Raw genomic sequence first — 26,577 nt, forward strand, 5'->3', positions numbered from 1 at the left:
ACTGACCACCACTGACCACAACTGACCACCGGCGGCCGACATACCGCCATCGCACTATTGTCGCCATGTCCTAGCGCAAGTCTACAGTTTTATTGTAGTGTTAGAAAAACTTGCTTAGACATTTATGAGTTTGAAATTGTAATTTAATTTATTTAAAAATGTTTCTATGTAGTGATACAAGCAACAATAGTTTTTTTTTTGGTAATCGACCATGTTAACAGACAATCGATAGCATGTAAACAAATCGCTTGGCCCAAAGTGCCATCAATTAGTCGGACAATTGGTCATCGTATCGTGTGCGGCGACACGACACGACACACACGTCACTTAATCCATTTATAGCGCACAAGGTCAATTAAATTTACATACCAATCAAAGCATATTAAATACATATAATCCAATTTTTCGTAATTTACACATTTAAATAGAAAATGTCTCTGCAAGAGGAATGATGAACATTAACATAAATCTAGCGATAATATGAGTTAAGCTGACCTGTCGAGTGCGACCAGCGCCTGCCCCTCCGACAGCTCCTGACCGCAGCCCGCGCAGTCTGCAACACAAGCCGCCGCGCAACTTAGCTGACTTAGATAGCACACAGCTTCAAACTAACCATTTTACAAATATAGCCCCACAGATCAACACGAATATGCCCTGAACGGCGAGATACCACAACTTGACGTTTCGTCTGATCGTCAACACTTTATCGATATCTATTCGTCATACATACATACATACATGCATACATACATACAAAGTGGACAATTATGTGAAGTGTGTACTCGTAGCGTGCCGCACAATGCGCGCGCGCCCCCCGCCAATTGCCGGGCCGGATGGCGCGAGCGCTCGGCGGACAACACTAATCATATACTTCATACAAATACATTTCAACATCCATCATCATGTAACTTGAGTATTGACAATAACGCTAAAGTATTCCTATTTGATCCTCGAAAACGTAATAAATCCGTCGGCAATGTGTACTGCGTAGAGCTCACCATTGGGGTCCGGCTGGCGCTGGTCGACGTCATCTCTGTCGGGGGATGCGGGCGAGCCGGGGGAGCGCGGCGAGGCGGGGGAGCCGGGGGAGCCGGGGGAGGCCGGTGTGGTGGGGGAGGCGGGGGAGGCGGCGGCGCGCGCCGTGTGCCGCTGCGGCGCCGCGCACCCGCCGCAGATCACCTCCGACCCCGTGTATGTCACCTTCTCGCCCGACGGGAACGCGCGTCTGGAACACCACACGAGGGACTCTCAATAATTGCGTATGAAAATAGAGCAGGCCATTTCCAGCCCGAATATTTTCCAGACGACATATGTTAAGCGGAACATGACTTCGAATATTACTTTATTATTAGACTTATACATAGCGGCGACAAAAACAAGTAGACGAATGACCTGCGCCGTCTTAATGTAGTGGTCGACAAAAACATCGACATCGAAATGTGCCAAGAATATCTCATCAATACTGAAATCTTTAGAGAGTAGTGGATACGGACTTGCAGCGCGCGCATGTGAAGCATTTCTGGTGGTAGGTGTTGCCGAGCGCGCTGACCACCTCGCCCTCCACGTACTGGCCGCACGCCGCGCACCGCGTGCCGAACGCGCGCTGGTAGTCCTGCGAACACACATTATACTGCTATTAAACATACGACACGATACTGAAATGAGCTTAGCATTATTTACAAGTCTCATCCTCACTGTAGACTGCCAACTCGTTAATGCGCGTGGATTATAATCTAAAAGTCTGTTTATTTATGACACAAGTTGCACAACTTGCGGTGAACAATTTAACGAAAATAACTATATTGATGAGTATTGGTATTATGCTGAGGAAATCATTAGTATTAGGTAGTAGTCAATTGGTGAGTAAAGTCAGATGAGCCGTCAGTGACATTTGTCGCAGTGTACCTGTGGGCAGTAGTAGTGTCCGTCTTTGCAGAAGAAGCCGCCGCGTGCGAGCGAGGCGGAACATGCGCGGCACGTGAAGCACGCCGTGTGGAAGTACTTGTCGGTGACGCGCAGCACCTCGCCGCTGCACTTGCCGCCGCACGCGCCGCACACAACCTTGCCTGAAAACAGACAAGCAAACATGTTATCACACGCATACACAACATCCCTCTGTATACACAGAGGCAAGACATAAAGGACAATTGAGATGATGATGATGATGATGATTCACAAACTCTGCCTACCCAGTGTTGGTTACGGGCGTGAGTTACATATGTTGTATAGTTTCCATAAATACGAGTAGTAAAGAACTTTCGCCTCCGCGCTACTGCAAAAATAGAGACATGTAGAAAATTGCGGTATGCATTTATTACTGCTATATGCGCCGGTTGTTGTTCTATACCATTCAGCTTCGCCTGCGTTTATTGCGTTTACTTAACAACGGTTTACTTAATAACAGTTTTCACGTTTGAACAAAACATGTTTTGCATAAATCACGCATAATTATGGAACCGAGACAAAGGAACAATGATTCGGGGACTATACACTTTTACATATTTTTGATCGAATATGCAGATATTTAGAGAGTAGTAAAGTTTGACTGGCCAATATTTTTAATGGGTTAAATGCATGTATGCTTCTTCGTTTAATCACTAAAGCTATAGACATTTAAAACAGCTTGTTGACATAACATGCCTGACATACCGTTATAAAAGTCCTCTAAAATGATCAAGATAAAAAGTGGCTACAAAAAGTAGTAACTTTAAATGAGGTTTGAGCAAACAGAGGCACAGCTTGGCAAATGGCGCGGGTTCCGGGTCGACGACCTCGCTCCTTATTGCTTGCTGCCCGCTGCTGCCGCGCTGTCTGCCGCCGACATACCCCCTGATACTGCACCGCACTGCCGATTGTCGCCGGACTTTACACGTTGTAAGTCGACGATTATTGAACGTAAGCCAACCAACATCAAAGACACACATCGCGACTGTCGAACTCCTTTCTAGAATTATATGATCACATACTTCATACAAGTCCTTTTAACTTTTTCATTGAGCAAGTTCTTGCATCTTACACTTTCCATATCCGAGTACAAATTCAGGATAAATGTTACAGTCGGTAACGTGCGTGTATAAAAAAGCTATCTACATCGGCAATGACCGTGTCGCTTTAAAAGTACTGCTCATAATTAAGTTGTAATTTATGGCACGTGGTTTAAATAAAACATCAGTCGATGACATAATTCCCGCCCCGCCCCCACCGCCCTCACCTCCGCCCGCTTCAATGCGGTGACTCAGTCACCGTTGTCTACTGTTCTCTACATAATTACGTATTCATAAATACAGTTAATTATATCAACGCACCGGTAAATTTTAATCAAGTAACGTAGTTGTTGGAGCTGTTCAATATCATACAGTGCTTTAGGACACATATTTAGCAAGTGTCTGATCAGGAAACGTTCAATATCAAGTAAGCACAAATAACGTATTGACACAGATCCCAAAAGCAGATGAATTATTACGCGACGCGATATTCATATTTACACAGTTTGAATGTAAAACGTTTGCGGCAATGAGCATATTCTCGAAAAAAATAATTTGAAGTCTATACGGCCGTTGCAGTTAGAGAGGGCAAGGGGTTGCGGAGTAAGCCTGTGTCGGGGTCGGCGGCCGAGCATTGATCCCCTGACCCGCCCAGCACCAGGTCACTCCGCAATGCTGCACTCACTGCACTAAGTGCACCTCGGCTCTGCTCCACTTTCTGCGCCCCCTAGCGGCAAACATTATATTCAAATCAAATCTTGATATTTGTATTCTGTTTGCATAACCACTGTTATGATTATGCATATTCTATGTGAAAATATGTACAAATAAATTATTTATTATCAAAGTCGCATGGTTATTAACATACATACATGTCCTTTCGTTTATTCCGGTTAGGAAATAGATGTACGGGAATCCAATAGAAACTTTTTATGTAAAAGTGTGAGGCGCATGAGGCGTATGAGGCGCGTGAGTCAACAGACCGCAGAGACGTACTGGACGTGACTCGCATCATCACGAGGTCATGTACTATTTTTTGGCTTCAACGACCGAATTATCAGATTTGCAATTCTGACTCAGCGATACTGAATACACATATGAAAATATCAACTCGAGTTGCGAGTGTCCAATTGAAATATTCATAGCGGAAAATTATTTATAGCACATAGCATTTAATGTGAAAAATACGTTTGTATTTCATTTTGTACAAATGAAATTTTAGAAGGAAATTAGTTACAATTACATGAATAAGTATAATTAAAGAATGATGCAATCAATTTGCAAACAGACCAGTTTCAAGTATAATGGAATAGAAAGTACGTAGTTATAGGAAGGTCATTGGTGACTAATATTTCAACATATCTACATGCTGTTTGTGTCTGTGCAGCGACACTTGTGTCAAGAGCGCGGGGCGCGGGGCGCGGGCCGCTGCGCCGACAAGGACGTTATCATTATAATTTGTAGAGTAGACCGCCAGAGCGCGCAGACTTTTATTTTAAATGATATATCGCGAGTAGAGATCTAGGAAATGATTTAAAACCTGAACGTGAAAGAAACCTCACAGCGAGCCGAGAGTGGTTGGCGAGGGGAGAGGCGCGCGGGACGGGGTGAGGTGAGAACAATAGGCCGGCGAGGTTGCCGTTTGTTGGCCATAATGATGGACGTCAATTACTGCAGCCAGAGAAACTCATTTCGCGTGTCGAAGATCATTATCTAGACCCAAAACTGACAGCTTCCGATAGAATCAATTTGCTACACAACTACGGGAGATCGAATTTTGATTATCGCAAATTATTTGTTACTAACTAATCTTTTAATTACGTACGTAACTAGAGTCCCCAGAACGTCCTATTTTCGAGCCAGTCTATTTGTTCAGGCACGAATAGAACATAGTAACAATGATTACTATTTTTATAAATATAGAAGTAAAGATAAGATAAAAAGATATTGATCGTTGTTATGTCTTCGATAAAGCATATTATTAATTGAAAGTAATTTCCTCAATAAAACACGCACTGACCTAAACTTGAAACCGTTTTAAATTAACATATAAATGTTTATAAAATGACGTAAGTTCTAAATTTATGAGACGAGATACCGAGGTGAACTTGACCCACATATTGTCAGCGACGGATCAAAGCGAGCGATTGTGAACAAAAATCCACAGTCTCCGGTTTGTTGGCGGCCGCGATCAAAAGCCGGTTGCGTAAGAGCCATCGAATTGAGAGAGGCAATCGCACTCGAGCTCCGAGACTCCGACCTCTGAGAGCACTCCCAAATATACACATGCTTATTATCTGAACAAAAATATGGTTACAGTGAAGCAGAGCTATGTTACAACATCGATTAAACTGTATTAGTGGACGTCATGAAAACTAGTTGAAGAAATTTTGTTTCATTTGGAATAACAAAGTGATCAGATTTAACAAATTGTTACTGTACCAGTTAACAATTAAATTCTTCGTGAATACAAATACTCTCAAAAATTAAATATTGGACAATTAAAAATTGTAAAAGCAATAATACGAGTAATAATCTGTCTCCGTCCGTCTGTCTATTATCTTGTATTTGTCACTCTCGTGTCGTTTTGCCAAACATTTGAGTTGTCTTTGATGACTCATAAAACGAATTTTAAATAACCTCGATTCTGTAGATTTAGGATCTAATTAAAATGCAGTTTCATATTAATTTAATGCTTTGCGTGTTAAGATCATTAAAGCTGGCAATTTAAATTGTGGATTCTTGGCGATTCCGTAAGTATAATAAAAGCTGGTTTCTGATAGTTCACTTTTACAAGTGGAATGTGAATGGACAACAAACGTATCAATATCTGCGGTCGTAATGTCTGCGGCGCGGAATCGAACCGGTCGTGAACCGACATGCGACATGCGACATGACAAGTCCGGCACAGAACATACAATTGAAAGCTAGATGAGTATCGATTACCTCCCCTGCAAGGAAAGTCTTGCTCGATGCAATAATTCGAGACACTTTCACGAGATATCGGCTTAGCAATTGCTTTATGAAACTTTCTATGGTAAAACTTCACCGTCCGCAATGTTGTATATTTAATGCAGACTATTATAAAGCAAGAAATCGGCTGATATTAGCTCTTCCGCTCTTTGAGCTTGTTATAAGATCTCGGCGTAATAACGTTGAAATGTTCGAACCATCTAAATGTCATTATGACCGAAATCTGTCCAATTGACAATAGCAAGCCTCGTCAGTGAACATGGAGCGAGTCATTAGTGTTATTCGTGTGGAGTATAATATGTTCTATACAAAAAAATGTGACATAGAGATGGACGCTAAGTGGAATTGGATCTCGAAGTGCAACTATGAAGAGGTATTGTCCGGAGCGATGGTAAGACGTTGCCGTTAGAAAGGCGCAGTGCGGGACGCGGCGATATGAAAGTGTAATGCGATCGTTATTATAAAGCGAATTGTCCGTCCGTTGTGTCAATCATACGACTCTCTGTAAGGCGCAGCATCGCGCCACTTCGGAGATCACCAGAGTTCATAGCTAATGGCGTTTTTATCGCATCTACAAATGACGTCGTAAACTAATTTCTATTACAGTTTGTACGGTATTAAATTACGTTTCTTGTACTTTGTAATTTATCTCAGGTTGACTCTGCATGAGAATTTTCGTTCAATCAATTTGTAAATCAGAGGCGACGGAGATAATTGTGAGGGCGGGGTCACGCATCCATTGCGGCAATTGCAGCGAGTGGTTGCCGACCCGTGGGTCACACATGAGGGAGTACGCATGCACCTGATATACTTTCTGTCCGTACTTACTGATCCTGATACAACTGGCAACAGACAACTTTCTCTCGTTATCAAGCAATGAAAAATAAGTGTATTGTATGATTATTGCAAATTGTCCCATGTTAAGCACGTATCCGTAGGCAGAAGATTGATTTAGCAATGAGTTCAAGGTGCGAGGCAATTGATGCGAGCAGGTCGGATGTCGCGCGCCCACTTGCACGTGGGGGCGCCGCGTACGCTACATTCGACTATTTGCCCGGAGAACTGTTGGCCATGGACTCGCTACTGCTTAAACAATAACTATGCATTTACCTACGAATACCAGACTATGGCAAATTTTAGAATTGTTTGATATCAATACAGTTTATATGTTTTGAAGCAGTTGTGTGTCAGACAGCATGCGTTGTACAGCGTGCGGCGTGTCCTTGATGTTCCGCCTGCCAGCGCGAAGTCAGCGTCGCGCCGTGAGAACATCACACCATTGTCTGCGACGATAGCCCGACACAAGATCTCGTTATTATGATTAAATTCCGATGGATGGGATTATAATTATTTTATCAAAACAATTCTGTATGTAGTCAGATAAATGAAAACATTTCGCTTACGTTTAGTTGTATCATACCCAGATAATCTCAACTCGAGCACTCAACTTTACATTATAGTAACAACGCAGTGTAAGATTGAACTTTTAACTAAATTATCCGTTGACATAAACTGGGATGAAATACTCTCGGACAAGCATAGAGAGATAGGAGGTCACCCTCATTAAATAATGAACTGTGGAACTCGACCTCGCCTCGCCCCTCCGCCGCGCCGCTCTCGGACTGACGTTTTAATTAAGACACTACGAGACAGCGAGGAATTCACTCTGGACGCCGTACTATGATGTCTAGCAGCACATTTAGAAGCTGACCTATAAAGACAGTATTTGTGGCGGCAACGTACAGTTCGTGTATGGTGAACGTTAATTTCTGATCATCAAAATAGTTTATCGACTAGCCTTGTAATGATGAATCTAATAAGAGTTCACTAGCTTTCATAATGTAAGACAGAAAATTAAAAGCCATCAATCTCGTACTAAAAACTAGAAAGCTGTGAGCACGGAGCTTTCTCTGTGCTCATCATAAACGCATTTACAATATAATTAACGTTTAATTGCGTACCCATTCTGAAACATTCTTGTAGAGACAAAAAAGTTCAGCAGCGCTTGAAAACATCGCGTCCCAAATGCCCAGATGCAGTTTCCGGCAACAATGTGAAATGATTTGGACAAAACAAGGAGCTCACTCTATAATGTGGGCATAAAGGATGGTATAAGGGGGTGGAAAAGGAGGGAGGGACCGCGGACACCTCCCGTCTTACAAAATATTTAAATAGACTAATATTACTGTCCTCATCGGCCTTGTTATAGAACAAGAATTTAAGTTTTAATTGCCTAATTCGCTATGAAAGGAGCAGTCGAACGATACGAGCAATCCCCCACCCCCGGACTTCACATCCATCAACTTGTCAGCGCGGATATTGATGCAAGTTATTACAGATTCTCACAAACAAACGACATCTGAGAACTCCATTAAAACTTCAATCATAATGATTTTCATGTCATCGATAAATTAGGTTGCGACTTTCTATCAGTAAGTTATTTCCATGAGGGTCGCGATGAGAAGAATACAGTTTGAATGTAATAGTCGACTGGTTCGCTCGTTGTCGAGTTGGGGAGCAGTCGGCCTACATTACACGTCATTTGTGTTTCCGCTCAGCTGATATTGTGCCGTATGACATAATAAAATTACATATTTTGTGTCCCACTTTCTGCCATTGTTTGCTTTCATTTCGGTTGTGATTAATGGAAACCATTATGATTACAGCAGTTATTTTTGCATAACGTTTAGCAATAAAATAATCAAGTACGAAATGCAACGCTACATCTTATCAAATAAATACTAACATCGTCAACACTCAGCAATGAATGTCATTGTTGATAGCCAAGTTGCAATCTTTAATGAACATCGAAGACTACGTTTTTATCACAAGCGGAATAATATGCTACGTAGCACCAAAAGAGAAGAAATGAAGATAAAGTTTAAAAAATCAGTTTCATTTATTTACAAAATTAGGCAATGTTGTCCTTAATTACTTCACACGTCAGTTTACTATCACAACACTTTATTATCAAACAACTAGCCGTTAAGTTGAATGGCCCTCGTTAGCATTTAGTGCAAACAACCCCTAACGCCCTCCCCCGAGGCCGTGCCGGGGGTGTGCCGGGGGTGCACTGGGAGTGGCCCAGCGACTGCGGCTCAAGGTCAACAATCATACTCGGATACAAAGAACAGCTGAATTACATCACTAGAGGTTTATTTTTAGTATCCCTCATTAAATCGAGGGTGGCACGTGTTCCAACAAACAACACAAAAAAAAGTTTATACTGACATCAAGTTAAAGATAGAATAGTCATTAAAATGATCTAGGATTTATTATTTCCTGAATCAAATATCTCGGTCATGTAATGTAGCTAGGCGTACATAAATTGGATGTTTGATGTCAGATTACGAGCGATTATGGCCGCTATTGTCCAAATGGCGCGGATAAATTCCTATTATTCGCAATCAATGCATAGCTAAACGTGTTCGACTGCTAAACATTTTTACAACAAAGTAAATTTACACGCATATACATACAAATGGTATAATCGGAGTATAGTACATCCAGTAATTTCATAATTACCATTTGTATAGTATTGAATTCTCACGATCATTTTCTAATAGTTCCACTTAAAATAAGTTTGTTAAGTAATTATGTGGTATGCATACATTTAGATAACGCAAATGGATTGTTACAATAAGTAGACTTTGTAGAACATCGTATAACATCAACATTAGTAATTAATAGCTAAGAAATTGTGTTTGTATATATGTATAGTTTGACTATTATACCTGACAAGGGACAGCAGAATTGCAAAACATATAACAGATCTAATTTGTAGAAGAATTACGTTGAGCTAATCTAGGGGGGGGGGGCACGGATAAAATATGGTAATGTTATATGTAATAGAGCATCGTCATTCTGTTGTGTTACTGAGTGATAGCATCGACAGCACGAGGTCTTATAAACTATACTTGTACACATGTCTACACTAATTGAACTATCTCTAATGTGATCTAATTTGGCACAGGTCAAGGAGGAGACAAGGATAAGGAGACATACGGAGAGGTAACGTATTCTATCTCGAGGTGTTGTTGTAAGATTGTGAGCGTTTAACATCGGCATTCGGGCTTAACTATTAAACAATTGCTCGCTAAATGATGCATTTATGTATTGGGGTCATTCCACATAATGAGCACAGACAAGGTAGCGCCGTGTGGGTGACGTCACACGGCGCCCCGTGGGCAGCGGGCACGTCGCCGCTCACAATGTAGGCTAATTGACAATTACTTGCAACACTGCAAGCTTTGTGTACGCCGCCTTATTTCCTCTTGCATTACATACAGTGAGAAACCGCAGAGTCGTAGATTGAAATTAGTCGATTCCAATTGTTCTAAACATTTAATCAATCGCATAAAAACCGAAACAAAGTTAATTATATCTAAGGACATCAACTTAAAAGAAATTGGTCAATTCGAAAAATAACTTTCTCATTTCTCACTGTTGAATTACACAAACAAAATACATATAAACGTATAAATTCAGCTCCTCTACAAATAGAGATCATATTTCACGAAACATGGAAAGTAAGTATTTCGAAAAAAACAACTTTTGACTTAACAAAACCCTGTTGACTTTCACTGCAAATTTGTACATTCGACAACAACTTGTTTTAACATTTTAAGACGAATATTCCATCCGCATAAATTAACTATAATTATTATTCAATTGTTTTTGTTATATATTACGTTGGAAACTCAAAGCAGTTTACAATACAAAACGACAATTATATCATTATCTACAACAGCTGTTTGAACATCATGTGAACGCGTGTTTCGATAGGGAACTATCATTTTGCTATTGATAAATATAAGTTTTCATCGAATTCAAATAGTCTTGATAACACCAAATGTCTTTCAGCAGCCTTCATTCATCACATTTAACACGTTCAATGCCGACGACTTGCCTACGTCTGACGAGTTTACATACGAAGCGAAGTGGCATGAAACGTGTTAAGTCGCAAATATTATCAGCTTTATGTTTAAATATATATTCTCGATATGTAAATACAGAAATAGTGTGAGATTGTGCAGAGCGCGTGACGTCACGGCCGGCCGATACTGTCGAACCAAGGGCGATCGCGTCATCGCAACAGGAGAGGTGTGGAGAGGTGCGCGGGGGCAAGGGAGGGCAGTATCAACACATAATGTACATCAGTAACTATGTAACTGAGAAGATAGTTTGTTCCCATATTTCATTCATTTTACATTGTAAAAAATATAGTCGATATTCAGTAAAATATAAATGATATACAGCAGATTGTATGTAAGTGGAATATAGCGTGAGGTTGGCCTCATAAATAATGTATTGGAACTCATACATTCATATAGCACGCACAAGGACTCTACCACTACGCCGCCGCCAGCGGTATTCAATCAGTAGAAAGTGGATTATGTCAGCTTAAGTAACAACACACACAAACATAGCTTACGAGAGTTAACCACATTAGCTATTGAAATCATTAAAAATAACCATAAATACATCAGTATTACATTGCATTGTTATTCAATTAAAAGTGAAATAAATTAACGGACAGGGAAAATAGAATATCACAAAACATAATTGTTTGTAAAAAGTATTTACCAAGTCTATTTACGTCAACATACAATGTGCCGTGTCCCCGTCAGAGAGATATAATAAAAGATGATGTCAACCGAGAAAATTTTAAATTAATATTTTTAAAGAGCTAACATTTTAAAAGCTATAAATCTGCTTCACCACTTTTTATTTTTTAGCAGCGGTAATTATGAGCACGCGCTGCACAACGTGACACAAGCTGATTAACATTGTACAGTCGGCAGCGATACGTCAGCTGATCACAACTGTACTCTGCACGATGTCTCTGCAGACTGTACAATGAGTCAGGAGGATCACACTATCAAATATGTAGAACTAGCTTTCGCCCGCGACTCCGTCCGCGTGTAACTAAAAAAAAAAAAAACAAAAATAAATAGCCTATGTGTTCTTCCAGATTATCCTCTACATTCATGCAATATTACATCGAGATCCGTTTAGCAGTTCAGGCTACAAACTCTAACAAACATCCATCCTTATAAACTTTTGCAGTTATAGTATTAGTAAGAAGTAAAATTTACTCTGGCGTGTCTACAATTAAGAGAAAGTGCTACACTTTCACAAAAGTATTTACATATAATCTTCACAGGTTCGAGGTGGAAATACCGATGATACGCGTAGGATTGCTGATATTTTCCAATAGTAATAAATAACAGTAATCGCTTGCATACAAATCAGCGCGGAGGGCGGAGCGGCCCGTGTCGCTACTCGCTACACAACTAAATAACAATAGACCGTAAACTTTTTAGTTTACACGTTTATTCCTCGGTGTTTTAGTAAAAAAACGTTAGTCTGATAACTGATAAATCATATAAAGGCACTATTTTTTTAAATAATATAAGTCTATTTCGTTTATTTCACACAATGTAGTAGTTTTTCATTCAAAACGTTAGTTTAGTAGTTTAGTAGTTAGTTCGTTAGTTAGTCCTTCAAAAAGCTCGAAAACCTAATGTGCTCCATAAATATGTATTCGTATCTGATAGCAGGCACTTTACCGCATCCTAAAATAAAAGCATTGTAAAACATCAGTTCGTTAAATTGCATCTTTCGTCACAGTCGCAGCAATCAAACTCGAATGTAACCGTGTCAGTAAAAACAATGTGTCATTCAGTTGCTATCTTGGTATCGATTTGTAGGACAATAACCCGCTGGCTCATGCTCATTTTATGATTATATAAGTTGTTACATAAGTGGCAGTGGAGTTCAAAAGCCATTAGCTATAGTGTATGTGTCGACACGCGAATGTTAGGGTCGAGGACCTGGTAACTAGTGCAGCAGCAAGCTGACACGCGGCGTGTGCACCAGCTGACTGACGTGGACATGCAAGGGGTCAATAGATAGTTCATGTAGTACAGCGCTCCCTCACATGTCCCTACTCGCATGATTGAGAAACGTAGAGATTTCATCATTTTCATGTCCGTTTAATAATAACGATGTTGTTCCAAACAGTCGCATATCGTGAAATTACTATAAACTTGTTTTTGTGGTTGTTATTGCATTGCGAGTGTTGGTGCAGTTTGTCGGCGGGGCAGCGAGCTGCGCCGGCCATTGTGATCCTGACTGTTTGTAAACTGTTCTTTGTGCAGCTACATCCGCGGTGGCGGCGCGCGCTGGACGCCGCGAAATAAGTGCGTGTTCAATGCGGCCAGCGGCGGTGCGGGCCAAAACCGTTGGATGTTTTGTATCAAACAATCGTTGTGAATGGTGCGCGGCCGACGGTGGGCCGATTTTAATATCAACACATCGTCTTTACGTCAGCAGCCTGCGTCTGCGGGATATCAACTTAAACAGAACATAAAAGCGCCGGCGGACAGCGATGGACGTTTATTCTTACAAGGGAAGCATAAAGCAACCAATGCATGCCTTCACAAACCTTCGATGTTTTGCAGCATTGTTTCTCACTGTAGCATTGGAAGCAAACTCTACATTAAATTGTGTAAAATTCAGCATAAGGGTAATAGTAATAGTTATCAATTACTTAGAATGGCGTCCTTTCCCCTGTTTATGATATTTGAGGGAAAGCCGGTAACGAGTGCGAACGAGGTTTATGTCGCGGCCACAAAACACGAAATGGTTCATTTCTAGTGACCCGGTACTGAGTCCACCGCACCGAAAGCAACGTCTACCACAACTTGTCAAGCGATAGTGAGTCGACTTTTCATATGTGTAGAGGATACATTGGAGTGTTCAAATATAGATGGAGTTTGTTGGTGTGGTGGCGCCGGTGACACGGCTTACGTAAGCGGTTCAATTGACCCGGCGCACCACACACCGCACACCGTGCGGGGCCGACAATTTACGTAACGGCGGGCGAGCGACGGGCGCGGGCCGAGGTGTTCAATTTCCGCACTCGATTAGCAAACGTTGCGTGACTTGTGTTGCCTTTTTAGAAAAACTGGAATTACTCGAGACTGGAAGAAATAGTAATTGCATAAGAGGGGACTATGATAACATTATTTTTTAATATTACTTTGCAATCATTTTAATTAGAAAACACTCTGATAGTGTATTGAGACTGTGTTGTAGACTGAGAGTGTTTGTTTGATCCGTAAATTTGAAATAGATAAAGTTTGATATTAGATTTAATGTTTTAGATGAAGGGATTATTACAAAATTTAAGTAATTGCTTTCTAGTTAGATGACTCGGAGTTGTACTCGTAGGTAATTGAAATTCGTGAATCGAATGATTGTTACAACAACAATTGGGAGTGATGTGGTGTAACGAAACGAGATGAGCGGACAGAGTCTAGTGGAATTGAAAAGGTTCAAAGCCATGGGAAAAGGAGGGTAGTGAGGGGGGAGCGCGGCGCAGACCCGGCAAGTGGACGATTAGAGCGGACACATCAAAGTAATAGGGTTTAGGGCTGGTCACTGCACAAAGTGCCACTTCTAACCAATCTCTTTAGTGGATTTAGAAGAGACGATATTTTTTTATGTTTAATTTAACATTTTTGTATGGAGGCAAATTAAAACGACGACATATTAGTTTGATAAAGGTATAATCAAGATAAATTTTCTTTTGAATACTCATCGATCGGCAAATTGAAAACTAAATATTTAAGTAAAAAAATTAACATATTTTTTATTTTTCAGAGACGTCCCTGTTGTGTCAGCCATGCTATGCGGTGGTTGGTGTCCTGTTATTGTGTGGCCAATGAGAGACTAATTGTCGCTCTCAACATTTCCCGCGTCTCGGATACGCTCCCAAAATAGAGTCGGGGATGTGTGTACACGATGATGCGTGGAAACGACACGCGTCATATTTATATATCTCTGCAATACTTTGTGATGTACTAAAGAATTCGCCACTCTAAATATAATCTTGTTAAGAAATCGTAATCTGACGTGTGAATTTTTACTGCACGATAAGCATATCGAACAGTTAACATTTTTAAACGTAGTAATATTATGATAGGAGATACGAGAGGGGAGAAACTGTAAGAAGCATTTCAAATCCATCATTGGGTCAGTTTACGACAAATGTTTTGAATGAAAATCACCTTCATTTACGTCACGTTCACTTACATTATTGACATGAACTAAATAGCTATTGTCATCACTTGACACGCGTTTGTATGTCTTTTGTTGCATTTAGTTTAATTGTGATTTAGCTATAGTCGTCGTTGTACAATATTTTGCTGCCAGTACAACATACTTTTCTAATACAATTCTTTTTGATCTGACTCTCGTAAAATGATATTCAACAAGACAAAATACAAGATGTTTAATCGTTACACGAACGCATTAAAGTGCAGAGGTGAACTATTTCTAATTTTACTTCTACAGCTTAAACATAGCAAGAGGAATGAACAAAACGACTGCTGAAGCGACGCGGGTGCCTGCACCGAGAGGAACAGGAGGGGGAGTAAAGAGTGGGGGAGGACGTGTACCTCTGCGAGACGCAGCAGATATAGCATTCCGCGCCTCGGAATTTGGTAAAAATACCGGCACAGGAATAGCCGCGCCTCCCCCCGCCTCCGCCGCACGCCGCGCCCCGCACCCCGCACCCGCCCGCCGAGCGTTCACTCCCGCACGAGGAATTTACTGCGCCCCAAAAACTATGAATGGATCATCATGTAAACAGAACCCGGAATAATGTTTGTACAAACCTAAACGATACAAATTGAAAAACCGACTAGAAAATCATTTTAGTCCAATGAATTATGTATATGATATGAAATTTAAAATTCGTGCATAATTGGATTAGTTCCAGGTTCGTAATGCCACACAAGTAATACATAACGTAATCGCCATCGAACGCGTTGTCATGTATGTTCAACTAGGAGTTATATTAAGCTGTCAAAAACACGAACAATCTGCTACCGCTTCCGCCTCCTTGTAGACAGTAGACTACGGGCGTTTCCTGTCGCAATCAGGAGCTATGACACAAACAGAGCAGTGTCAGGAACAGCTGTAGGCCGCAGGAAGGGAGGGAGCGCTCGCTGACCGCCAACGGGAATGCAAAATGCTCGGGCACAAGGTCGCATCGCCTCTGCCGCCGACACATCACGTCATCTACCGCGCAACATACTCGCATAACATACTTTTTACTTATTGGATAAAACAACAACTCATATGTTGTGCAGTGAGGCGCCTAATAGGCGTGTGCCAGGCGCGGTGGGCATTCGTACACACGAGGCAACCCGTGAAGGCGGAAACGCGCCGCTATAGGAACGCTTCCGCCACACATTAGGCATCGCCGTATCCGTTAGCATCAGCACTTGTGGACTTATACAACAAAATAACCACATGAGGCTGGCCGTAGTTTATATTACTTTATACTTAAATTTTTCATAAATGAAGCTGACCATCACAATCTAGTGATATGTTTACAAACAAACAACCGGCGAGTTAAGTCCGCAAGTTGGCAGCGACACGCATGTCGCACACCGCGCGCATTGTGACTACGTGACGTCATCTCATTCAACCTCAATATTTAGTCAAGTTATTATGTAATTACAATCACTGTGTCAACGACAATAACGTCATTATAAATGTGCAATAAGTTGTATTTATACTTAATTTTAACTTAAGGATATTTTCGCGTCACAGTTAGCGTAGGATTTTCATTTGAATTACTGAAGGTTGCACTTAACAACCGACATATCAAAGGGCTCGTGTGTGTGTGTGTGCGTGTATATATTACCCGTTATGGGAGGGGGCGGGTTATGCACAGTAAGACACGGACTTATGATTACCTGTAACAAAAAGCAATTCATTAACAACTTGTATACCTTAAGTCAATGAAAACTTATAAACAAGAACATAAGAAAGAAAAATTATAATTAAGGAACAATATCCATCAATAACCGATACTCTTCATATTTCGTGTCTGTTACACGAACCCTAATAGCGGTTCTTATCAATTATTGAAGACAATTCCGACATGTGGCGAGGTCACACACCTCTTAATGTTTCAAGTGTGTCGACAACCTCCTCCCTGTCTCCTCGAAAGGGCGAGGGAGACTAATTACAGTCCGTGTGCGACACGCCGCACGTGACACGTTGTGCGGGAGGAGCAACACGTGAAGTGACACAAACAACTCGCCTTGGCCGCGGGGGTTACCGCTCAAGTGACGTCACTTACAGCTTAGGCAGTGCTGCAGATAATATAAAGGCAGAGAAACAGTTGACAGCTGTCATTACAGTGAGCACTATGAAAGTGTACTTGAACAGCCACACTGTATGCCACTTTCAAAACGTTTGTGTAACGTAAAAAATGTGATGTGGGTGTATTCGGATGTCACTAATAGACCGATACGAGTAAGAAAATAATTTTCACGCTCTACACTCAAGTACAAGGTGTTATAATAATTATAGTCATCTTCCGCTTCTAATAAACATAACTAGACGGATCACTTCTTTCACTTATTACATATCTAATTTCTCATGTCAACTTTTACTAACCTTACATAAATTCGATATTTGTGTGAACAAAGTGATACAAACGCGAAGAAAGGTAGACTACTCATTAAAATACAACGTATTATCTTGTATTAATTTTAATCGAACTAACAGAACCCGCATAGTGCGCTAGCAGCGACCGGAAGAAACTAACAGTTTCTTTGTCTAACGAATGAATGAAGCAACAACTAAAACTCCTCACTAAACCAAACAAAAACTATAAACAGCAGTCGATAGTATGGTCTGAGTCGAGGCGTGAGGCGATAAACTGTTTCGCAACGAGTTGCCGCCGCTCCCAGACAATGTACAGTCGGCAGCGCAAGCCCCGCTCTCCACTCTATCAAATGATAACACGCTTAGTTTGTTGCCATCTATATTGAATTACATCTACAACGTTTTTAGCCTTGCAGGTGAAAATTACGGTTCATAACAAACATCACAAACTTATCACAGCAGAAGTAAACATTTGTTTTGTGTGCTTTATTCGTCTAATAATACCAATTTGAGTTGCTACATTGCTGTATGAGGTCACACATGTTGCCCTGGTAACAACCCAACGCTATCCCTAGTAAAGTAGGACAGTGTGTACTTAATATCGCCGTCGCCTCAGATGATCCACATGTAATTGTCTAATTTATTGCAGAAACTCTCACGAAAACATGTAGGTTAGTGATGGCAGTGGCGGTGGTGGTGACGATGGCGATGGCGATGTGACGCGTGTCGCTGGTATGCGTAGTGTACACACGTACCGCGTGGCGCAATCAATGAATGACACTTGAATGTCGGATGTTATCAACATTACACCGACTGTCAGCCGGGCAGCGACGGCGGCAGCGGTACACATAACGACACACTGCTACACTTATTAACGCCGATGAATAAACGTCCAATTCGGTCAGTGAACATTCTCGTCTCACCTTCGACCTTAGCAACAGCTAAATGACAAACAATATAAAGACACAACATTACGCGATTAATTGCGCGTTTTATAACTCGAGCCGCTCGTAAAAACCGAACCTTGGCAAACATAATGCACCATTTAGCTAAATTAAGTTTAAACGCCAACTCAAAAGGATCAAAATCGACTACAAATACGTTTCTTTAAATATGTATACTGTTTTATCGTTACATACAAAAATACACTTACATTAGGGTGGAGAGACAGCTGGCGCGGCGCGACCTGCGACCGGGCTATCCAAGTATAGCCGTGTCCTATCATACTTGGGGCTGACTAAAATAACTCAGGATTACGTAATGAAAGGTGATTGAAAGATATCCTGTTGTACGGAAATACCTTTAAGGGGTTGTACACCATTTTATCTGACAAAGCATTTAACCTTCTCTAAGTCAATTTTTACGACTTTTTCTTATACACAACTAAAATTTAAACAACATGCCGCATATCGCTATGGAGTTCATAGAGTAACAGTGATGTAGGTAGTTGCGGAAGGTGATGGTGAGAGTGTATCAGTAAGGCGGCACATTCCGGGCGCGCTATCGTCACGGCGCGGCTGATAATGCGCCAAGCAATCTGATACCACACACAATAATCACCGAGAGACGGAACTCACTCTACACAACTTGTCAGTGACACATTCCCCTAAATTAAGCAATTTATCAGCCACACTTGGATTATTATTAGAATTATTTCTGAGCAAGTATAATTTACATTACATAAAGTCGACTAAGTTGTTAGAAATAATAGCGTTTTAAATTTGAATTTTAATGAGAATCGCATAGCAGTGTTTGTATCTAGTAGTGAGTCAGTAACCAATAGATAAGACACTATATTGGGTTGCAGTAAGAATGTGTTTATTGACAGCTATATGCTATTTACTGTGGAGATGCATACATTGGTGCGCGTGCGCATCATTTTACCTTTTGATTATGCAAACGATAGCCGCGCTCTGGCCGAGAGGCGAGTGCGCGCAATGTCGACGAGGTCGCAGTTAAAGCCCGGTGATGTCATTGCCGCTCGAGGAAAATGACAAAAACAATCTTATTAAATTAACGAGATACTGTGGGTTCATGCTAACACGTTACGTGCGGGTTTTTTTTTCTTTTTAACAATTAAATACGGCAGGCTAATATTGTTAATTCAATTAAAAATAGCCAGCATACGGTTAGTGAGATTGTTTAGTTGTTTACCATACATTGCGCGTTTATAATGCAGAAGAGAGGCAGGGGATACTATTAGCTTCGCATCAATTCCCACCCAATTTTACTACACGGTCACTACACATTCTTGAACACTGATAACGCCAACGAAGTTTCACATACGAACATTCCTGGATTTCATACATTTAACTATTATTATATTTGACTATTCGCAAATAATAATTTGTTGATTCACGGGCACATTCTGATAGTCAAATTACCCGCCAATGTGACTCACGTCATCGATGTAATTAATATCTTACTTCTTGGTGATAAAGTTGACAATCGAATCTATTGCGCCAAACTTGTGACTGGATCACTCTAATCGCAATCTTGTCGTCTTATAATAAAGTTGACAGTTGAATGGCTGTGTTGTGTTCATTGAGCGGCATCGGTGGCGCCTACAGGGCGAGCAATTAGCCGGCGCATTACCATACTCCGTGTGTACACATTACAATCCGTTGGCGACGCGACTTCTATTGTCATCTCACAATAAACTCAGCACGTACCGGTACGTCATTGTACTGTGCAAAGGTGGTTCAAAACTCATTAGAGAAACTAATTTTTATGTCACACTGGTACTATATTTTGCACATGGCGATTATGATGGAACAAATTTATTTGGATTTAAAGTACCTAATAATTGTATGTTCTTATGTCTATGCGTTTTAAGTTAGTTTTGAGGCTGTCAGCTAATCGAGTAATTTTCTTTGTAGCAGTGATTTAATTTCTAAATCTACGAGTACTTCGGCCAACAAACAATCATTGTACAGCACACTTTGTTTTTATTAACACCTCGAATGCTTGTAATTTAGCATAACTTCCCACATCAAATGAATTTGTTTATAGCGCGCGTAACAAAAGTTTGTACAACTCGGCTTCCGTCTTATAATGGCGTGAGAACATTTAAAACATGTTTAATAACACGTGGGAGAAACGACGAGTCGACATCGAACAGCGTATCATAATTATTTCTTGGGAATATTATGTTCTCATAAAAACTTTGTCTAATTAATCAGGAGATGCGGACACTAATTCGGACTCCGGCGTATACCAAAAATACCAGACGCGGAATTATCTACTTCGCACTTTACTCGTGTTTTCTGTATTGTCGTGGTTGTTTATATTTAAAATAATATATACGGCTATAGGTATTCAAGTTTTGTTTTTTGTTATACATTAAAGATTACCGACTTGTTTCCGTACACAAAGTATAATTTACAAACGAAACAAGAATTAGAAGAACCACTGGAGTGTGCTCACATGACAAAAATAAAGACTTAGAAACTTATGGTTGGCGTTCATCGCCAGAGACCAGGTGACATCAGCGTAGTCTACATGAGATCACGCGGGCCATTTTTGTCGTCGTCGGAAATGTCATGTTACTAATTAAAAAACAATCGCCGTATTTGTCCGTCCGGATACAAAATATTCCTTCCATCTTTCCATTATAATGCATTTTTGTAAATCTTCTCAAACTTGTTGCTTATATTGTTGTGAATGACCTCATTATGGCGAGTTAATTTTATTCATAGTTTCGCTGGCAGCATACTCGAATACAGATAATGTAAAGTGATAAGTACAATTTTGTTTACCCTTTTGACTTACTTTTAAATTAATAATATTTGAGTAAACCTGAATATAAAGAACATATTTAAAAGCTTGCTTAATTGAAAAATGTAGTACATTTAGTGGGAGGCGTGCCGTGTGGTGGCCTTGCCCTGTGGCCCGCCGCCGCCGCGCGTGTGAAGCCTTACACCTCGTGAATTAGAACAAAGGTCAACTGCCAACGAACTCTTTGAGTTTTCATTGCTCAAAACCATATCTAATCTTTGTTTGGATGAACCCATAGAGATGACGTTTAACTATGAGATAAAACAATTTTAGAATTTGGAAATTGTTTATTAAAGAGTAAATAGGTCATAACCCACTGGAGTCCTATCAGATTAAATTTACTGTATGATTATAATTATTTCGAGAGGGAATAGTATTGTTGTTGTTATTAGTAATTACATTAGCAGTAAGATTGAGTGTTTATATAAGCTGTAAGGTCGCGGTCTACGGTTTCGATACATTTGTTGCCCGCTATATGCAGTTTTATTATGACTTCTGCTGTGCTTGGAAAGATTTAATATCTTTCACCTTGTGTTATGATACGGATAAAGACAATAATCAAGTGGGGACATTCAATACCACAAACGCTAGATCGGTAATCTCAACGTATTGAGGATTAAAACGCTTCAAAACAGTGTGCAGTGCAGTTCAGTGCACGCTGGCACGCGACCACCTTCCCCCTCGGACTCCGAAACGGAACGGTACACACGGTAACGATGTTTGTAAACATCTCTCCTCTGTTCTGAAGCTATACGTGTGCCTCCATGCTTTGACGATTTATTCGTGTTTGAGTTCAATACGAGACGCATAGAAAAAAAAAACTGCAACACAAAAAAACACAATGAAAAGCGGATATTGATTTTTACTTCTACCTAATCGTAAAAGGCGATACAAATACAATTTAATCATGATTAATGAAGTTTTATGGACTTGAATGAACATTACTTTAGCACGAAACTATAAATGTACTTAAATTATTTAATATGAACATTGAGTAACCATATAAAGGATAGCTACACTGTGCTATAGTGTTTGAAGGCGCTATGAATTTGGCGCAAAGCGTTTTATTATAGTGCAGAGAATGAGGTCGGCGCACGCACGTAGCAACGCGGAAGCAGAGTCGCGCCCCGCCCGCGTCCACGTCTGCGCCCGCGCCGGCGCCCGACTCAAAACAGGGAATAAATTCGGCGAAAAGGAATTAACTAAAATGTTCTAAAATTACCGCGACTGCGTTAGTCGTATAGTTACGTTGCGTCACTTGTTATTAATGTAAATATTTTAAAAGCCAAAATCTCATTAGAATATTTCACTAACACCATATGATTCAACATGTTAACAAGCGTGTAAAACACATACAAGTGATATTTATTTCAACACGTGTCATAAATCCTGCAATCACTCTGCTATCAGCAAAGGTATTGTTGTACAGCTAAGTAAATTTTAAAATCCGTGAGGGAAAGTTGGCAGAGATCAGAAAAACATCTCCTTTATATAAACAAGGTCACTTGAAGGAAAAACAAATTGCAGGCTGCAAATAAAAACAGCCGCAAATAGAGCACTTTCTCATTGCGAGAATAATTAATTTCGATCAATGTGAACGTAATAATAGGCGTCAAGTGGCAAGTGGCACGCGGAGGTGAAAGCACCGGCTTAGCCAATAATTGCAGCGGACACGCTCTCTGTACATAATCGATTACTGCGCCGAGCCACGCTGATGCAGGAGGCGAGGGTACGAAAAGGCAATGGTTACCGTACAGCAGACCCTGGTAGACATTTCCTTGGACCGGAGTTCAAAAGCTATCGACAGTTGTCAGAATTTGTATCCGCGCGGTGAAGGACCCCGGTCTTGTAAATACAACGACCCTTACGGCCTCAAAACGTCTTCCTGGCTTATAATTACGGGACATTACCTGACCTTCTGAAGCGTAACGCAGAGCAGTGAAGGGGCAACCCTAGCAGGTCACGGTGCATGACAGGCTTAAATATAGGGAAGGAAACCCAAAGAAGTTGAATTTGTCGTTGATTAATTTTAATCTTTAGGTGTCTGTTTATATTCATACTGATGCTATATATTGAGATTGTTGGAAGTGGAGCGGCGAAAGCGAATAAAGTAAAGCCGATTATATTAAGTTCGAACTGAAAGCAAGTCCTTGCACAACAATAGGGCTGCTCCCACTCCCGCCTCATACTACACAAGTATCGACATCGATCTCGCAAGTCGCACTCTTGCAACTGAGATTAGCTCGTTTGCAAACAAAGTGCATGCCGCCGTTGTGTCCTTTTATACATATTGCAAAATTACCGACCATTCGCATTGTTACTCAATTAACAAAGCGATTTATTGACAAATCGAATTACAAACGTATGAGTAAGCGATGACATAGGAATAAAATAAACCTAATCCGACAAAAACCTATTAATTAAATATAATTGGTGCAATTGGTTTTTAACGATGTCGAGCATTAGCAGAGCGGAGATATAACTGTGGATACATTTCGGATCGTAACCTCGGCTAATGTTACACATTAACCTGAGGAGGTCCATAATGAGGGCTAATTTAAAATAGATAAGTCACTATTTTGAAATTCCATTGAGTAATATACTAGAGAACGATATTAAGTAAGTACCAAATTTAAATAGATAAATAAATTCCCATAACTCAAAATATAAATTAAGGTAAGGGTTGTCCACTATGCATTTAGTCTAGCAGTGTGCCGGCAGGTCGCGGTGCGCACGAGTCTCGATCATGACTCGGCATTCGTGCTGCGGATTACTTTCCGACTTTGTAGTCCAACTCGATGTTCGGAACACTGAGCGGAGAAATTATAGCTCACGACTGCTAAGCTCCCCAACCCCCTCACCCTACCTCACACTGCTATTGCTCGAGTTAAAATAAACAACTGAAAGTATGCTTTGTCATCTCATCATGAAAGCTACGTATCTATAAATTAAAATAATATATGTGCTTATAATGTACTGAAGTATGTTTATTAAGATATTTTTACTAAGAGAAATCAACGTAGTATTTTCATTTTGCAGTAAATTATAGATCAAGGAACGTGTTGTGGCAACCCTTTCGTTAAATAAACAAAGACATGAGGCGCGGCAGCACAAGGCGCGCGCCACCCTCCCTGGCAACCCTGCATCTACGCGTTCTGACTAACAGCCTCGGGTCGCCAGGACGTCAGGACGCCACTGTAATATCAGGACGAGCTAAGTAAGCCGGAGGGGAATAACTAAAAGGATGTGCGACTTCATGTTTGTTATAAGCCCAAAAAAAATTCTGAGGCGACAGTTATAAAAAAAAATGGCAGTGACAACTAACGAAATGTATACGAACAAAAAGTGTTATTAGAAGACCGTTTTAATAAAATATAGTACCATAATCGAAGAAGTTGTACAATGCGCAACAATCAATAATATTTTATTTATGTTGTTTAAATAACCAAGCGAATTGTTGCAAGGGAAATGTAGCATATAAGAAAGTTTTAAGAGCGTTTAAGATGAATTTTAAAGAGGAAAAGAAGTAAATAAGTTTTACAAATGAAACAAACTGATGTGAACGATTTCAGAGAAGTGTTGTTGTATAAAGAATCGGTGCCAAAGAACCAACGCGACAAATATTTTAAAACATTTGACGAATTTAATTCGAGAGAACAGCGCAGGTAATTGACTCGCAAAGCGAACTCGAACACGACATGAAACCTAAATAAGTTGCCACAACGAAACAACTAGATCAATTACATTAACGCAGACTCGTTTTATAATTCATTAACTAAAACTTTAGAAGATACATATTTCTTCTTTAGATACGTATGATGCGTTAATTGTTGGTTAAATCAATACGCTGTAGAATACAAATTTACAATAGCCTCTTGACGAAATCTCTGAGACGACGTATGTTTTTAATATTACAAAAATAACGATAAGATGCTTCGTCATTATAACATGAATGTAAAGTACAAGGAGTTGGGAGTGTAGTAAATGCAGTGAGCAAAACGCAACTCTACGTCCAAGCGAATTTACTGGTACGGCTGCTTTGTTCGATTAAAACCAGTCCCACACGATTCGCACCTCCCCGCATATTCGACGACCAAATAGGCGATGACTTAACTCGGCCAATAAAGAAAAGTAAAATATAATGAGCGGACGTTATCTGTGAGCGCGATAACGCTCAAATAGCCGCGGAATCGCCGGGAAACGGATAACTAATGCGCCGCCAAGGCCACGGTGTTAATGACGTAACCTCACAACAATAGTCGCGAGACCACTAAATAACAACAAGTTTAGTGCCGTGAGCCGTGACGCTGGCTCCTAGGCCGGTAAAACAAATTGCTATTTCTCTTGAACGTATGCTGACCTTTCTTTGCTTGTTTCTCGCGCTCCTTTTCCTTTTCCCGCGCCTTCTTTTCCCTTTTCTCTCGCTCCTGCTTCTCCTTCTCGAGTCGCTTCATCTCCTTCTTGATTTCCTTCTCGCTTTTCTTCGTCTTGGTGTCGTCAATTTTCTCAGAGAGGATGAAGGTCCCCGTCTGGAGCTTCGTGTCCGTCTCATCCTTGGGCCTCATCTCGGTACCGTCACTGCACTAGTCGCGACGGTAACTCTCCTTCGGTAATGCACTCTTGGTGTATCGTCGGGAAAGAGAGTCGATACGACGCGGATCGACCCGAGCCGATACTTTATCACCAACAAGGACCGCGACCGATTCGATTATCTAAAGTAGCGGTAGGATCACTGTCACTGAGGCGGCGCGGTGCAAACGTGCGTGTGCGGCGAGCGCTCGAGCGGTACTGGACGGCGCGCGCGCCACGCGCCCCACCCCGCTCTATAAATAAGATTCGCTTCCTATAGTGTATGGTAGTATGGAATCAGAGGACGATTTATGGCCGTTGAACCCATGAGAGCTTTTCACATGTGATGACTAAGACGCAGCCTCCGGCCAGTCCCAAGGTGTGAGCGGTTTCGGTGCCAAGGTCGTGGCGACTGATGGTTTATTGGCGAATGTGATATCAAGGTCGGCGCGCCGGCGTGACAGGAGACAGAACAATAATTATACAAGAAATAGGATTACATAATGGTAGTGATTAGCAGGCTCTGCAACATTTGATGAGCCCGCTCTATCTTATTTAAACTCTAATGTTACACATTAACGAATTATTAAACAGGCGGAAAACCTGTCTTGATAACGTGACTCAAAAGTCGTCGGGGGATTACGTGAAGTTAAACAAAAAACCAGCGAGACATCGCTTCGTCAAACCTGAAGTTGCGAAAGATGCAGACACAAAAATCGGGTCGCCAGTAAGAAAAGAAAGACGGCGATAAAATGCACGTTTCCTGCGCGCGCGCAGCGGACCGCGACGCTGGGAACCT

General features: G+C 40.9%; 1 protein-coding gene across 2 annotated transcripts in view; it reads right to left on the minus strand.

Annotated features, from left to right (window-relative positions):
• Window positions 1–442: 442 nt before the first annotated feature.
• LOC106110640 (actin-binding LIM protein 2-like) overlaps window positions 443–26,577 on the minus strand; it is a 33,485-nt gene continuing 7,350 nt past the window's right edge. Inside the window, exons 1-5 of one of the 2 annotated variants that reach the window (XM_013292527.1) lie at window positions 25,570–25,993; window positions 1,906–2,066; window positions 1,494–1,612; window positions 999–1,225; window positions 452–553 (exon numbers count right to left, since the gene is read on the minus strand). In XM_013292527.1, the coding sequence (XP_013147981.1) occupies window positions 486–553; window positions 999–1,225; window positions 1,494–1,612; window positions 1,906–2,066; window positions 25,570–25,774 (780 nt within the window). In that variant the 5' untranslated portion in view covers window positions 25,775–25,993 and the 3' untranslated portion in view covers window positions 452–485. Of the gene's footprint in view, window positions 554–998; window positions 1,226–1,493; window positions 1,613–1,905; window positions 2,067–25,569; window positions 25,994–26,577 lie in introns of those variants that run through there. The other variant, XM_013292528.1, reaches the window with a different exon arrangement.

The sequence above is a fragment of the Papilio polytes genome, unplaced genomic scaffold (assembly GCF_000836215.1).
Source record: "Papilio polytes unplaced genomic scaffold, Ppol_1.0 DF824213.1, whole genome shotgun sequence".
Taxonomy (NCBI): domain Eukaryota; kingdom Metazoa; phylum Arthropoda; class Insecta; order Lepidoptera; family Papilionidae; genus Papilio; species Papilio polytes.